The sequence below is a fragment of the Lepisma saccharinum genome, chromosome 10 (genome assembly GCF_977018435.1).
Source record: "Lepisma saccharinum chromosome 10, izLepSacc3.1, whole genome shotgun sequence".
In the NCBI taxonomy this organism is placed as follows: domain Eukaryota; kingdom Metazoa; phylum Arthropoda; class Insecta; order Zygentoma; family Lepismatidae; genus Lepisma; species Lepisma saccharinum.
Genome location: NC_139238.1, coordinates 30417198 through 30435299, shown reverse-complemented (window position 1 = coordinate 30435299; position 18102 = coordinate 30417198). Strand labels below are relative to the sequence as shown.

Sequence of the window (18102 nt, the reverse complement as noted above, 5' to 3'; positions counted from 1 at the left end):
ATAAATTCAGTTGCCACTAGTTGGAAAATAAATTCAGTTGCCACTAGGTGAAAAATAAATTCAGTTGCCACTAGTTGGAAAATAAATTTAGTTGCCACTAGTTGGAAAATAAATTCAACTGCCACTAGGTGAAAAATAAATTCAGTTGCCACTAGTTGGAAAATAAATTCAGTTGCCACTAGTTGGAAAATAAATCCAGTTGGCGCTAGTTGGAAAATAAATTCAGTTGCCACTAGGTGAAAAATAAATTCAGTTGCCACTAGTTGGAAAATAAATTCAACTGCCACTAGTTGGAAAATAAACTCAGTTGCCACTAGGTGAAAAATAAATTCATTTGCCACTAGTTGGAAAATAAATTCAGTTGCCACTAGTTGGAAAATAAATCCAGTTGCCACTAGTTGGAAAATAAATCCAGTTGCCACTAGTTGGAAAATAAATTCAGTTGCCACTAGTTGGAAAATAAATTCAGATGCCACTAGTTGGAAAATAAATCCAGTTGCCACTAGTTGGAAAATAAATCCAGTTGGAAAATAAATTCAGTTGCCACTAGGTGAAAAATAAATTCATTTGCCACTAGTTGGAAAATAAATTCAGTTGCCACTAGTTGGAAAATAAATTCAGTTGCCACTAGTTGGAAAATAAATTCATTTGCCACTAGTTGGAAAATAAATCCAGTTGCCACTAGTTGGAAAATAAATCCAGTTGCCACTAGTAGGAAAATAAATCCAGTTGCCACTAGGTGGAAAATAAATCCAGTTGCCACTAGGTGGAAAATAAATTCATTTGCCACTAGTTGGAAAATAAATTCAGTTGCCACTAGTTGGAAAATAAATTCAGTTGCCACTAGTTGGAAAATAAATGTAGTTGCCACTAGTTGGAAAATAAATGTAGTTGCCACTAGTTGGAAAATAAATTCATTTGCCACTAGTTGGAAAATAAATTCATTTGCCACTAGTTGGAAAATAAATTCAGTTAACACTAGTTGGAAAATAAATCCAGTTGCCACTAGTTGGAAAATAAATCCAGTTGCCACTAGTTGGAAAATAAATTCAGTTGCCACTAGTTGGAAAATAAATTCAACTGCCACTAGTTGGAAAATAAATTCAGTTGCCACTAGGTGAAAAATAAATTCATTTGCCACTAGTTGGAAAATAAATTCATTTGCCACTAGTTGGAAAATAAATTCATTTGCCACTAGTTGGAAAATAAATTCAGTTGCCACTAGTTGGAAAATAAATTCATTTGCCACTAGTTGGAAAATAAATTCAGTTGCCACTAGTTGGAAAATAAATCCAGTTGCCACTAGTTGGAAAATAAATCCAGTTGCCACTAGTTGGAAAATAAATTCAGTTGCCACTAGGTGAAAAATAAATTCAGGTGCCACTAGTTGGAAAATAAATTCAACTGCCACTAGTTGGAAAATAAATTCAGTTGCCACTAGGTGAAAAATAAATTCATTTGCCACTAGTTGGAAAATAAATTCATTTGCCACTAGTTGGAAAATAAATTCATTTGCCACTAGTTGGAAAATAAATTCAGTTGCCACTAGTTGGAAAATAAATCCAGTTGCCACTAGTTGGAAAATAAATCCAGTTACCACTAGTTGGAAAATAAATTCAGTTGCCACTAGGTGAAAAATAAATTCATTTGCCACTAGTTGGAAAATAAATTCAGTTGCCACTAGTTGGAAAATAAATCCAGTTGCCACTAGTTGGAAAATAAATCCAGTTGCCACTAGTTGGAAAATAAATCCAGTTGCCACTAGTTGGAAAATAAATCCAGTTGCCACTAGTTGGAAAATAAATCCAGTTGCCACTAGTTGGAAAATAAATTCAGTTGCCACTAGGTGAAAAATAAATTCATTTGCCACTAGTTGGAAAATAAATTCAGTTGCCACTAGTTGGAAAATAAATTCAGTTGCCACTAGTTGGAACATAAATTCATTTGCCACTAGTTGGAAAATAAATCCAGTTGCCACTAGTTGGAAAATAAATTCAGTTGCCACTAGGTGAAAAATAAATCCAGTTGCCACTAGTTGGAAAATAAATTCAGTTGCCACTAGTTGGAAAATAAATTCAGTTGCCACTAGTTGGAAAATAAATCCAGTTGCCACTAGTTGGAAAATAAATTCAGTTGCCACTAGTTTGAAAATAAATCCAGTTGCCACTAGTTGGAAAATAAATTCAGTTGCCACTAGTTGGAAAATAAATTCATTTGCCACTAGTTGGAAAATAAATTCAGTTGCCACTAGTTGGAAAATAAATTCAGTTGCCACTAGTTGGAAAATAAATTCAACTGCCACTAGTTGGAAAATAAATTCAGTTGCCACTAGGTGAAAAATAAATTCATTTGCCACTAGTTGGAAAATAAATTCATTTGCCACTAGTTGGAAAATAAATTCATTTGCCACTAGTTGGAAAATAAATTCATTTGCCACTAGTTGGAAAATAAATTCAGTTGCCACTAGTTGGAAAATAAATCCAGTTGCCACTAGTTGGAAAATAAATCCAGTTGCCACTAGTTGGAAAATAAATTCAGTTGCCACTAGGTGAAAAATAAATTCAGTTGCCACTAGTTGGAAAATAAATTCAACTGCCACTAGTTGGAAAATAAATTCAGTTGCCACTAGGTGAAAAATAAATTCATTTGCCACTAGTTGGAAAATAAATTCATTTGCCACTAGTTGGAAAATAAATTCATTTGCCACTAGTTGGAAAATAAATTCAGTTGCCACTAGTTGGAAAATAAATTCAGTTGCCACTAGTTGGAAAATAAATCCAGTTGCCACTAGTTGGAAAATAAATCCAGTTGCCACTAGTTGGAAAATAAATTCAGTTGCCACTAGGTGAAAAATAAATTCATTTGCCACTAGTTGGAAAATAAATTCAGTTGCCTCTAGTTGGAAAATAAATCCAGTTGCCACTAGTTGGAAAATAAATCCAGTTGCCACTAGTTGGAAAATAAATCCAGTTGCCACTAGTTGGAAAATAAATTCAGTTGCCACTAGGTGAAAAATAATTTCATTTGCCACTAGTTGGAAAATAAATTCAGTTGCCACTAGTTGGAAAATAAATTCAGTTGCCACTAGTTGGAAAATAAATTCATTTGCCACTAGTTGGAAAATAAATCCAGTTGCCACTAGTTGGAAAATAAATTCAGTTGCCACTAGGTGAAAAATAAATCCAGTTGCCACTAGTTGGAAAATAAATTCAGTTGCCACTAGTTGGAAAATAAATTCAGTTGCCACTAGTTGGAAAATAAATCCAGTTGCCACTAGTTGGAAAATAAATTCAGTTGCCACTAGTTTGAAAATAAATCCAGTTGCCACTAGTTGGAAAATAAATTCAGTTGCCACTAGTTGGAAAATAAATTCATTTGCCACTAGTTGGAAAATAAATTCAGTTGCCACTAGTTTGAAAATAAATCCAGTTGCCACTAGTTGGAAAATAAATTCAGTTGCCACGAGTTGGAAAATAAATCCAGTTGCCACTAGTTGGAAAATAAATCCAGTTGCCACTAGTTGGAAAATAAATCCAGTTGCCACTAGTTGGAAAATAAATCCAGTTGCCACTAGTTGGAAAATAAATTCAGTTGCCACTAGGTGAAAAATAAATTCAGTTGCCACTAGGTGAAAAATAAATTCATTTGCCACTAGTTGGAAAATAAATTCAGTTGCCACTAGTTGGAAAATAAATTCAGTTGCCACTAGTTGGAAAATAAATTCAGTTGCCACTAGTTGGAAAATAAATCCAGTTGCCACTAGTTGGAAAATAAATTCAGTTGCCACTAGTTGGAAAATAAATTCAGTTGCCACTAGTTGGAAAATAAATCCAGTTGCCACTAGTTGGAAAATAAATCCAGTTGCCACTAGTTGGAAAATAAATCCAGTTGCCACTAGTTGGAAAATAAATTCATTTGCCACTAGTTGGAAAATAAATTCAGTTGCCACTAGTTGGAAAATAAATCCAGTTGCCACTAGTTGGAAAATAAATCCAGTTGCCACTATTTGGAAAATAAATTCAGTTGCCACTAGGTGAAAAATAAATTCATTTGCCACTAGTTGGAAAATAAATCCAGTTGCCACTAGTTGGAAAATAAATTCAGTTGCCACTAGGTGAAAAATAAATTCATTTGCCACTAGTTGGAAAATAAATTCATTTGCCACTAGTTGGAAAATAAATTCAGTTGCCACTAGTTGGAAAATAAATTCAGTTGCCACTAGTTTGAAAATAAATCCAGTTGCCACTAGTTGGAAAATAAATTCAGTTGCCACTAGTTGGAAAATAAATTCAGTTGCCACTAGTTGGAAAATAAATTCAGTTGCCACTAGTTGGAAAATAAATCCAGTTGCCACTAGTTGGAAAATAAATCCAGTTGCCACTAGTTGGAAAATAAATCCAGTTGCCACTAGTTGGAAAATAAATTCAGTTGCCACTAGGTGAAAAATAAATTCAGTTGCCACTAGGTGAAAAATAAATTCATTTGCCACTAGTTGGAAAATAAATTCAGTTGCCACTAGTTGGAAAATAAATTCAGTTGCCACTAGTTGGAAAATAAATCCAGTTGCCACTAGTTGGAAAATAAATTCAGTTGCCACTAAGTGAAAAATAAATTCATTTGCCACTAGTTGGAAAATAAATCCAGTTGCCACTAGTTGGAAAATAAATCCAGTTGCCACTAGTTGGAAAATAAATTCATTTGCCACTAGTTGGAAAATAAATTCAGTTGCCACTAGTTGGAAAATAAATTCAGTTGCCACTAGTTGGAAAATAAATTCAGTTGCCACTAGTTGGAAAATAAATTCATTTGCCACTAGTTGGAAAATAAATCCAGTTGCCACTAGTTGGAAAATAAATCCAGTTGCCACTAGTTGGAAAATAAATTCAGTTGCCACTAGTTGGAAAATAAATTCAGATGCCACTAGTTGGAAAATAAATCCAGTTGCCACTAGTTGGAAAATAAATTCAGTTGCCACTAGTTGGAAAATAAATTCAGTTGCCACTAGTTGGAAAATAAATCCAGTTGCCACTAGTTGGAAAATAAATCCAGTTGCCACTAGTTGGAAAATAAATTCATTTGCCACTAGTTGGAAAATAAATTCAGTTGCCACTAGTTGGAAAATAAATTCAGTTGCCACTAGTTGGAAAATAAATTCATTTGCCACTAGTTGGAAAATAAATCCAGTTGCCACTAGTTGGAAAATAAATCCAGTTGCCACTAGTTGGAAAATAAATTCAGTTGCCACTAGGTGAAAAATAAATGTAGTTGCCACTAGTTGAAAAGGTAACTCAATTGCCACTAGTTGGAAAATAAATTCAGTTGCCATTAGTTGGAAAATAAATTCAGTTGCCACTACTTGGAAAATAAATGTAGTTGCCAGTAGGTGAAAAATAAATGTAGTTGCCACTAGTTGGAAAATAAATCCAGTTGCCACTAGTTGGAAAATAAATTCAGTTGCCACTAGGTGAAAAATAAATGTAGTTGCCACTAGTTGAAAAGGTAACTCAATTGCCACTAGTTGGAAAATAAATTCAGTTGCCACTAGTTGGAAAATAAATTCAGTTGCCACTAGGTGAAAAATAAATGTAGTTGCCACTAGTTGAAAAGGTAACTCAATTGCCACTAGTTGGAAAATAAATTCAGTTGTCACTAGTTGGAAAATAAATTCAGTTGCCACTAGGTGAAAGATAAATTCAGTTGCCACTAGTTGGAAAATAAATTCAGTTGCCACTAGTTGGAAAATAAATTCAGTTGCCACTAGCTGACAAATACATTTAGTTACCAGTCACTAGGTGAAAAATAAATTCAGTCGTCATTATTTGAAATATAAATTCAGTTTCCATTAGTCAGTTGAACATTGATCAGTTGTCATTAGTTGAAAAATAAATTTAGTTTCCATTAGTTAGTTGAAAAAAATGCAGTTGTCATTAGTCAATTGAAAGAGAAATTTACTTGTCATTAGGTGAAAAGAAATCCAGTTGCCTTTAGTTAGTGGGAAAAGTGATTCAGTTTTCATTAGTAAGTGGAAAGAGTATCAAAGTTGCCATTCGTCAGTTAAGAAGCAAGCTCAAGTTGCGATTACCAAGAACTGGAGACGAATGAGAATGACGTGTCATAGAGCATTGTTGTATATTTTGTTTATATCGCCGCTTTCCTGCCACTTCGGGACTCGAACCAGGGTCACCGAATGTAAGAACTAAGCTATAGCGTTCTCTTGATTTGCATTTTTTTTTCCAGGCAGCGACATGACCAAGGCAAAATACGTAGTGGGCTAGAGGGGGCGGTAATATTTTCTCAGGGCGGATATACGTCTAAATACCACATTAATACTGCATATTTCTGCCAAATTTGTATTTTTTTAAATTGTCTTTATTGTTTGCTTGGAGGCTGTGCGGAGACTTGTTCATCAAGGGCGGGGTGTTTGCTCGCCCTGTCTCCCCTCGGGCGCCGCCACTTGTTTCAAGGCTTGGTAGCTGTCACAAGTTCATGAATCGAAAGTAGTTGAATACGGCTGGTACAGATGGCACTAGTGTACAGGGCTTGTGGATCAAGAACTTCTGATTATTGTCAGTAGATGGCAGGTACATCGCTAACTGTGTAAAGGATTAGAAAAATTAGACTTAAAAGACTGTACAGTGTCTCTCAAAAGTTTTAGGACAACGACATTTTAAACTAGGCAACCGAATTTACACAAGGTGTTGGTGGGTTGCGTGTAGAGTTAGGCTCAATTTCAGGGTTGCCACATGCACAATAAATATTTATAAAATACGCGAAAGAAATAAAAACAAGTATTAGTGTATAAAAAGTATTAAAAATATCAATATTATATCGCAAGTGACAAAATTCTTTCTGAAAGAAAAATAATTGGTTTTCTAGCATTTCATCGCTGATGGGTCTACAGAAAGGAGAAGAGGTGAGAGAAAACGAGAGGTGACAAATGACAAGAGAAAGAGAAAGCGAGAGGAGAAGAGGAAAAGTAGAGGAGAGAAGAAAGAGAGGATAGACGAGGAGAGGAGATGTAGTGAGGAGAATGGAAAAATATTCTAGGAGAGATGAGGAAAATGGAGCAAAGAAGAGAAAAGAGAAGGAAAACGAGATGCGAGAAGAGTGGAGAGTAGAGTAAAGGAGAGAAAAAGAGAAGAACGAAAAGAAGAGGAGAAAAATGCGTGGAGTCGGAAATCTAAGACAGGAAAGGAGATACGAGGAGTGGAGATGAGTGGGATGGAGATAAGATGCGAGAAAAGTAGGGAAGGCGATATGAAATAAAAGCAGAGCAGATGGAGGGGAGAGAAGAAGGAGAAGGAGATGAGAAGAACAGAAGGGACTGAAGAGAAGAAGTAGTTGCAGAAAATATCGTCTCAGCGTCAAGAATTGATGCATTGGTCAAATTATCGACATGAAACATTCAATAACATTTTGAAATGTATTGGAGAATGTATTAAATCGGTGCGAAATGCCTTTGGGATTAGCTCAGAGCAAGGTGAAATCTTCCATGTAAGATCTTTGATTTTACCTGTGGTTATACCACTAAAAACATGAATGTAATTTTAATATTTATAAGAATTATCCAATTTTTGTCCAATTCTCGGTTCGTTGAAATGGAGATTGTGTAATTTAATATTTCCCCTCCCCCCATCGTTAATTCCAAAGTGAATCATTCCGTTTCACACGAGGTGAACAATGAACATAATGGAATGGAAACTTACGAAAATGTTCTGCCACCGGAAGGGTTTGAACCTACGACCATCAGATTGACAGTCCTGAACGTTAAACACTACACTACAAGCTTTCGCTCTTGAAAGTAAGTAGAAGGAGCTGACCAATGTGAAATGTAGATGCAACTCTCCTCCTACATGTAATGTGCAAACAATACTTGTTTGTAACAAAGAAAACGAAGGTAGTACGACTCGGAGAAAACATTTAATGGAGATTTGCACATGAAGAGAACTTTTCATTCGATATTTGCGGAGGTATCCTTGCATTGAACTCGAGTGGGAAAAGGGGTAAAATTAGTATGTCCTGAATTGCCACAAATATAAATAGTTATTTCATTAATAATAATTTCACAATTATCGTTAAAGTATTGTAATTCACGATCTTATACATGAAAATATCCCTATAAACGTGTGTCAATTCATTTATTTGTTTATTATTTTATAAATTCCATTTGCAGAACAATGTAGCTATTATACACTGCTATTACAATTAATGTTACCATGTTCTTGTTTGTAATAAAAGGAGAATTAAAAAAAGAACACCTCCTAAGGAGGATCGAACCTGGGACCACAATCAATGCTTTCAAGAACTCTAACCACTACATCACGCCCTTACTTTCGATTGAAACAACAATTTTTAAGTATTCGGTCTCTCCAATATTGTAAATGAAGTTGGGTATACATGTGGTTGAACTTTTACTTTAATTTTGGATTGCTTTCTTGTAGTATAGCAGATATCTTCGAGAAATAATTTTCGAAGTGATGAAGAAAAACGAGAATATTGGTAGTTGTGAAAATGCGAGTTATTTCTTCTAACTTATTATTGTGATTAGACATTATTAATGAAAAATATCTAGAGGCTTGAACATTGCAGGACGATATTCTTTTCCTGTGATACTGCAACAGACGAAATGCTTGTTTACTGATGCAAGTCTGGTGTTCAGAACAGTCTTATGAAATGTATTTGCTGTTGCCTAAGGTAACACGAAATTATTACACCGTTTGCGAACTACCAAATCTGCGCAACGTTAGACGTAAACAGGCGGAAAATTTTATTCTTCACACTTGACAGTATTAGTCAAGAGATACTCGTGGGACACTGTGTTAAGGTGCTGGAGCAAATCCTTCTTATTTTTCTTCCTCGAAGGACAACCATTTTTATAGTAGAGCAACAGTAGTTCCGCTCTTTCTTATTTCTTTTAAATTCTTCCACATTCCTTTCATTGGGTTAAATATAAATAAAAGTATTGCTTGCATTTCTGTCATTGACGTAGACCAGGCCCGTACGCAGGATTTCTTTGAGGGAGTGGCCAGACCCTAATATATATGTGTGTGTGTGTGTGTGTGTGTGTGTGTGTGTGTGTGTGTGTGTGTGTGTGTGTGTGTGTGTGTGTGTGTGTGTGTGTGTGTGTGTGTGTGTGTGTGTGTGTGTGTGTATATATATGTATGAGAGAGAGAGAGACAGATATTACAAAATAGTTCAAATAGTGCGAGCGCGATTCAAAAGTCATGATAATTCTATGTTTAGAAAATAATATATTTATAAATTAAATGTTGCGTACTAGGAATTATTATTACAATAAAGAACATGTCTAATTGCGAATTAAGAAAACAACAATAACAAAGAGACATTCTCGCATCACGTTTGCAGTTCGAAAAAGTCGGGTCAGGGATTGAAAGTAGCGCACTGTCCTGACTAAATCGGCGAATCGGACGTCTGCTAGCCTTGCATTATAAAACTAAAACCATCCAATATGCAGCCTGAAGACTTTTGCGCAAGAAAAAGATTAATTTATGTAAGAACAAAATTGAAATGTTTACACATTTCTAAAATCGACGATGTTATTTTGTTTTGGTAGTTATTGATAGGTTCACATTTAAATATTTCGGGGTTCGAGGGGGGCATGGCCCCCATGCCCCCCTCGAACCCCCTGGATACTGGCCTGACGTTAGTGACGTAGACAGTGGGAGATAAATTTTGGAGAATCTTGTATTAAATTTATTATTTACATCCACCTTATGCTCAGATAGGTTTATTGACAATCGTGAACTTTTCGTTTAATAGATAATATTTGGTTTTAAACGACGGGAGAACATTGGTCTAATTTTCTTTCTTGCTCTTTTGTGAGAATATATACTTCTACAATAGCAATCGCGTTCGGAAACGGTGAAAAAAAAAATGACTTGGTTTTCAAAGGCAGACAACCTTGGTAGCGTAGCTTGCTCGCGTTCAAAGTGACTCACTCACGCTATTCAAGGCCGCTTCTTATCGCAAAACATTGTCCGTCGATGCACCCGCAAGTTACGAGTGACCAGAGTCGAATTTTAAAGAGAATATGAAGAATGATAGATTTCATCAGAGGCGGCTAGGTGGGTACTAGCTCAACATGCAATAGTTAAAGTGATAATTTCTGACAACCAAGAAACCTTATTGAATAAGTATTGGGATAGTAATACGCGTACCCGCTCCTTTTTAACAATGTAAGCTCGAAGACAATCTGTATTCCATTTGGTTGTATTGGCAACTTGGTCAACCTGAGGTTATTATAAGAAACTATTTCCTAGATGTTCATGTAACCATTATAAAATTACAAATAAAATATATTCACAAGCTTAGATATACTAACAACGAAGAAATAAATTCAGAGTTAATTTTCAAATGCATGTGTATAGAGTAATTCTAGAAGTACAGAGCTATATCAGTATTGAACTTCTTTTTGCAGGATAACGTTTACAATATTGACGCAACAGAATAATTAAGAACTGTTTCTCCAAGGGAAGCAAAGGGCGTAGTGTATTGGTTAGAGTTCTTGAAAGCATTGATTGTGTACCCAGGTTCGATCCTCCTTAGGAGGTGTTCTTTTTTTAATTCTCCTTTTATTACAAACAAGAGCATGGTAACATTAATTGTAATAGCAGTGTATAGTAGCCACATTGTTCTGCAAATGGAATTTATAAAAAAAATAAACAAATAAATGAATTGACACACGTTTATAGGGATATTTTCATGTATAAGATCGTGAATTATAATACTTTAACGATAATTGTGTACTGCTTCAAAGACATTGACAAATATTAATGAAATAACTATTTATATTTGTGGCAATTCAGGACATACTAATTTTACCCCTTTTCCCACTCGAGTTCAATGCAAGGATACCTCCGCAAATATCGAATGAAAAGTTCTCTTCATGTGCAAATCTCCATTAAATGTTTTCTCCGAGTCGTACTACCTTCGTTTTCTTTGTTACAAACAAGTATTGTTTGCACATTACATGTAGGAGGAGAGTTGCATCTACATTTCACATTGGTCAGCTCCTTCTACTTACTTTCAAGAGCGAAAGCTTGTAGTGTAGTGTTTAACGTTCAGGACTGTCAATCTGATGGTCGTAGGTTCAAACCCTTCCGGTGGCAGAACATTTTCGTAAGTTTCCATTCCATTATGTTCATTGTTCACCTCGTGTGAAACGGAATGATTCACTTTGGAATTAACGATGGGGGGAGGGGAAATATTAAATTACACAATCTCCATTTCAACGAACCGAGAATTGGACAAAAATTGGATAATTCTTATAAATATTAAAATTACATTCATGTTTTTAGTGGTATAACCACAGGTAAAATCAAAGATCTTACATGGAAGATTTCACCTTGCTCTGAGCTAAGCCCAAAGGCATTTCGCACCGATTTAATACATTCTCCAATACATTTCAAAATGTTATTGAATGTTTCATGTCGATAATTTGACCAATGCATCAATTCTTGACGCTGAGACGATATTTTCTGCAACTACTTCTTCTCTTCAGTCCCTTCTGTTCTTCTCATCTCCTTCTCCTTCTTCTCTCCCCTCCATCTGCTCTGCTTTTATTTCATATCGCCTTCCCTACTTTTCTCGCATCTTATCTCCATCCCACTCATCTCCACTCCTCGTATCTCCTTTCCTGTCTTAGATTTCCGACTCCACGCATTTTTCTCCTCTTCTTTTCGTTCTTCTCTTTTTCTCTCCTTTACTCTACTCTCCACTCTTCTCTCATCTCGTTTTCCTTCTCTTTTCTCTTCTTTGCTCCATTTTCCTCATCTCTCCTAGAATATTTTTCCATTCTCCTCACTACATCTCCTCTCCTCGTCTATCCTCTCTTTCTTCTCTCCTCTACTTTTCCTCTTCTCCTCTCGCTTTCTCTTTCTCCTGTCATTTGTCTCCTCTCGTTTTCTCTCACCTCTTCTCCTTTCTGTAGACTCATCAGCGATGAAATGCTAGAAAACCAATTATTTTTCTTTCAGAAAGAATTTTGTCACTTGCGATATAATATTGATATTTTTAATACTTTTTATACACTAATACTTGTTTTTATTTCTTTCGCGTATTTTATAAATATTTATTGTGCATGTGGCAACCCTGAAATTGAGCCTAACTCTACACGCAACCCACCAACACCTTGTGTAAATTCGGTTGCCTAGTTTAAAATGTCGTTGTCCTAAAACTTTTGAGAGACACTGTACAATCAAATAATTCAAGTAAATTAAGCAATATATATATTTAAAGTATGAAAGTATAAACATTTCATACATATTTCACAATGTGTTAGTTGTTTCTGTCATGGTTAATTGAAAAATCGGTATTTGATTTACAAAGTTAGGCAATGTCATGTCACATGTTTCATTTAAAAACCATTCATTTCTCTTCTTACATCGTCTAATTTGGTTTAGTCTCACATAAATAGGTGAAAGCAGCGTTGCCAAACGTATGGTCCTCATGGCACATGAAATTTTCAAGTTACATGAACATACATACGATCCTGGAGAGAATTTTAGATTTATCAGAAAAATATCAGCAATGGTACGTAAACATTGAATTGCAATTTCAAAGCTTTCATTTAAGGTCACCACTTGTCGAGCTTTCCTCGAGTATCTGTCTCGATTTTTTTGAACATAGAATGGGACGCCAAAATGTGCCTTTTTTGTGACAATGACTTATCGGTTTAGAGCAACTGCAATAATACACCTTCTCTACTATTACTATGATTGGGTAGAAAATATTTCATATTTCAATGTCAACAATATTCCATATTCCAATTTGCTTAAAATATTGGAGTTTCTTCTCCGTTTACCTTAGGGTGACCAGATATTTGTTGACCAAAAAGAGTATAGTCTATAGGTTGAAGGTGTGCATGCACAAAACATAAAAAGAAAACGAGAATAAGGGTGGCTATTTGTTATTGCTTCTATTATTGTCCCTATAAAATAGGCCTACACTCTACACATTCAAATTACTTATGGGTCCGATGTAATTAGCTAATTACAAATACTTACTCACCAATGGACACCATCATTCATACTTCTGGGATGATTTTGCTTTCTTGAGTATTTTTAAATCGTACTTTCTTGCCAGTCGAAACTCTTCACAGGTCATGTCCACATTGAATTTCACTTTCATTACTTGTTCGAGTGTTGACACCAGGAGTGTTTTGTCCTCTCGCCAATAAGTTTTAATAACACTGAAGAATCTTTCACAACCCTGTCGCCAATAAGTTTTAATAACACTGAAGAATCTTTCACAACCAACATTTGTACCAGGCAGAGTAAACAAGAATTTTATAAGAGGCACAATCACTTTTAAATTTGACCCAGCCTGTACTAAGTCTTTGCACACTGACCTCCACCTCCACTTACCCATCATTGATTCTTTTCTTTCCCGCCAATCTTCAAGATGTTTTTCAACTGCTTTGGAAATTGCACAGTAAGTTTCAAAAAATATCGTTATTAGGGCTGAGCCGATGCCGATGTATCGGTATCGGAAAGTATCGGTTGGAAATCCCGCGGGACTTCTAATTATCTAATTATCCTGGAAATTATGCAAAATTAAAACTTCCTTTTTATTTTACACTAATTTTGCACGAAAAACTATATTTTGTGACTACATAATATCTATTTTAGTATTCTGATGCAATTCTTGAATATTCTAAAGCAAATTTCTTGGTATGTTGATGCATATAATTGGAGGAGAATATTTACACACCAATATTGATCAATATTTTGAACAAAATTTAATTATTGCAATTTTCAAGTATCGATATCGGTGGGAATCGGTAAGAGTATCGGCATCGGTATAGGTTCAAAGTGGTATCGGCTCAGCCCTAATCATTATCATTAAATTCCAATGAATTTGAAATATGTTTTGCTTGTTGATGGAAAATGAAAATGACTCTTGAAATTGTTCATAGGAAATTCTTGAGTCAAGGAGTAAATACTTCAGTTTGTTGACATCTTGACGTTTTCCTTTCTATGAATTTTAAGGCATTTTTACGCGTAAAATAATGAATGAAATTAAATAGCAAGGAAAAGAGTATATTTGGGGATTTTTGCAAATTGAAAAGAGTATAGAGTATATGAACCTCTAAAAGAGTATAATACTCTTAAAAAGAGTATGTCTGGTCACCCTATTTACCTGGAACAAATGCCCCACTGAACGAGTCTTTTCGTACATGACAAGTGACAAGTGACAAGAACGCTCATTTAGTACAATCTTTGAAAGCTATGTTGGTTACTAAAGTGAACTTTAATCACACGTGTGTAAACTTTTACAAAATGTTATTGGAAAAGAAGAATGTACTGATGATGATCCATTCATCGGCCAAATATAAATGAATGACTTCTAATTCTAAAGGACTGCTTAGTTGGAGAGCAATGTATATTACCATATAAGTTATTTACACAGTAGTTATGTTTTTAAATAGTTCTCAACACAAGCATTTCTGACGAAACGGGCAGTTTTATATTAAAATGTTTACATTTTGCCGTTCAGTTTTGTCCCATTTTTCCTTCAGGAAAACATGAAAAATGTCCAATTTTGTTGTTTTAAAAATCTGGTCACCATACTTTCATTACACTATTGAAGATAAGCATTCAGAGTGCCCACCAATACAGAAATGACAGAAACAAAACTTAAGAAAAACTAATAGAAATATTTGTGATATTCAGAACCAATGGAAACAGAAACGACAACCACCAGAAAAGGAAACAAAAAGTTCAAAAAAAAAAAATATCGAACCATGCAAGGTTCATCATTATGATGAGAGATCATGCACTAGATATTACCTCTTTTATTGTTACAACTTACAGAAGCATATCACCTAAGTTACACCATCGAAAATCCCTTGATTTACACTTTGGGGATCCCTACCGAGTCACCTGTCAATGTCAATGATGTTGATTTCGGTCGACATGAATATTATAAAGAAATTTGGCCAGACTATGACTTCATATACACTGCGGATCTAAAGATGACGAACATGTCGGCTGCGCATTCTACGCACCCTGCCAGAACGTCGTCAGACAATTCTCCTTACTGCAGGTCATGTCCATATTTTCGACAGAATGTTATGCAATCCACCAGACATTGCTCTATGCCCTTGGAGAGGGATACAAAAAACCGTTAATTTTAACGGATGCCTTGAGTGTTTTATATACACTCGATCGTTGTTGGAAAGATGCATACCGAATGCCCATTCTCCCGTCTCTGATCTTACAAACTACATTAAGTCTCCGCCAAAATAATCAAAGAGTACAATTCGCGTACGTAAAAGCTCATAAAAACCTTAATCTTTATCAGGACTTGGTAGATCAATATGCGAAATACGCTATTTTTCCTACTTCCATTCGTTTATCCTATACTCACCTTCTACCCAGAGTTAAAATGAAACTTAATTCCCAATGTGAAGCTTGGGCGTTTAATCAAATTGCAAATAGGACCACTTATAAATGGTACACAGAGAAAATATTTAAACGACCTTGGTTTCATAAATTCACTTCGCCTTCGAACGGGACACGTTTGCACGAACGAACACCTAGCGAGAATACATCAAAATCCCTCCCCTGCTTGTGATTGTGGAGTAAACAAACAAACGCCAAATCATCTCTTCTTCCATTGCCCGTTAAGGAACAAGCATGGACACGCTCTTTTTAACAGATTATGCAGAGCCAAGATACCATTTCCTGTATCTCTAGCCCTCCCTGTTATCGTCTCCTTTCCTTCGTACAATGTGGATGTTATATATGTAGTTTTGACCGGCAGAGTGATATTCAACTTTGAAATTTGTGTGTATATGCAAGTTTGTGATCAATGCGTTACAGTACAGTGAAGAGAAGTTTAAATTACGATATCTCTACAACCACAACTGTTACTACGACTTTGATTTTTTTGTGCTCCCCAATCCCCAGTGTTCTACACCCACAGATCCTTGACCAAGACTGCCACATACCCGACGGTGAGGGTCACGAAGAAGAAGAAGAACCATGCAAGGTTGATAGTGTAGTTTACTCCGTGTATTAATATATTTTGGAGTTCAATGTCAATAATCACATTCAATATACCAATATCTCTATGTATACATTGCGTACATACAGTGAGATATAGAAGATATTGTTATATTCGCACAAACACATACAAGAATCTCCGAAATGCAAGTGTACGGTCCATATTATGTGAGTTTACAAGATTGCGAGGTTAGCAAAGCTGGGCGGAAGTGGAACTGTGGGTTTAAGATGGTCCCAACATAGTGATATAATCTCACCACCTCTGATATGGACGAGATCGAGAACGTGTGGAACCATACCTCCATATCTCCTGCGTATCTTCCTGGCACAGGTGGGAATGAGAGTAATCTTATTTTTTTCTAAAATTCGTACATGTTATTAGCTACGTGAGAACGTCTTATGTTTAACCAGCATGGTAAATAGCTCAGCAAATTGGCTAGCAATAAAATGAGTGAGAACGGCACTTGCGCATATATTTTGTCACATTTATTCAGTGGCGTGCGGTGATATTTATCGTTGGGGAAGCAGCCAGACAAAAGTTAAGAAACTCAAGAATATAAGGTTGATTGATTGAGTTTATTGTTACTTCGCTTTTCTGCCACTTTTGGCTAATGCGAAGATGGGGATGAGTGATGATATGATGAAATTGATGAATGGATACACACAAACACCCATTCCCAGACCAGGATTCGAACCCGGGACCCCTGGCGTCGTAGCGCGATGTGCTAACCACATTGCCACGGAGGTCGGCGTATATTTAAAGTATTTGTACCTTCAACGATCTTTAAGAAGTGGTTATTTGAAGGTGAAAAGTAGTCCCTCTGTCTTTGCAAACTAATGTTCTTCTCTTGATTTAAATCCCCTTTGCTTTCAATGCTTGCAAAAGATTTTTCAAACGATCACGCTCACGCATAATATGTTATTCATTTGTCAAAAATCATGGTTTTTGCGTCTCTACTGTGCTCAAAAGATTTTAATAATATATATTTTTAAAATGCTTTGCTGATTTGCCGCAACCTTAGCAATGGCATCGGTGCAAAAAAATCCCTGTATGTCGATATTTAACCATAGAGTTTGCAACACTACGGGAGCTACATCAGGAGATCTTATTGATGGTACTGCGATTGCTTTTCAGACCCTGCTGATTGGGGGTAAAGGTATCTTGCATAGAAGCTTGTCTGTTATTGGATGGTTCAAGGTTACAGAGTCCCGTTTCATTTTTGCTTCACCTCGGTCCGGTGTACTGGAAGAAATTCACAGATGTTTTGTCAAATCGCCACAAGATGATGCTGAGGCTTGCCGTCTCGAAAACGTACTGACTGGGAGTACTACACGTTCGTTCCTTTGCGATTGTGGAATGTAATTATAGAACATATTTAAGTAAAAATAAAGTATTTTGCAACTGAAACACCGTGGCCCAGCACTGCTGGCCTTGCTGTACTGAAATACACGCCCATGCATTTATTAATCCTCCAATGCATGGTTATGACTTTCTGTGTGTTTTAATTTCACAAACTCTCGATTTGATATATTGAAATTGTGGTTTCTGTACTTGCAGAGGAAGCCTTGAACCTGTTCCTGGAACAGAACTCCGATGAAGTTCTGGGACTGATGAAGTCGCAGCTGAACAAGAATTTATCCAAGAACTTCAAGTCCCTGATGAACGGAGTCTTGCAGAAACTGCCCATGGACATGTTCGTCTACAAAGCTTGATAGGTGGCAGCACCAGCTCCTATTCACGCACTATCGCTTTAATGTTATTTCATCACGCATCACCTTTCTTCACCCATTATTATTATTATTTGTACTTACTTGTTTTTTTAGAGAGAGAGAAAAAGTCTCAATAAACTGCACAAAATAGTTGGTTTCTAGTCTTATTAAGATATTACTTACATTAGTAGTTGTGAGAAACTTGCACTTGAAAGTTAAAGCCCGAATTACACGTAACTGGTTTTGCAGTAGGAATGTCCTAGTTGGCGCTGGACTGGTTACCCATTTGCTAGTTTTCGCCTCACACGGTACTTGTTACTGTACTTGTCGATAGAATTTTGTTCCCATAAGACATTGCGCAGAG

The 18102-nt window shown here is 35.9% G+C and overlaps 1 protein-coding gene across 1 annotated transcript in view; it reads left to right on the top strand.

The window, feature by feature from the left end:
* Positions 1 to 17891, top strand: part of LOC145994295 (protein takeout-like) — a 50546-nt gene extending 32655 nt beyond the window's left edge. The window contains exon 6 of the mRNA XM_083130399.1: positions 17587 to 17891. Coding sequence (XP_082986525.1) covers positions 17587 to 17741 — 155 coding nt within the window. The 3' untranslated portion in view covers positions 17742 to 17891. The remainder of the gene's footprint in view (positions 1 to 17586) is intronic.
* The last annotated feature ends 211 nt before the right edge of the window (positions 17892 to 18102 follow it).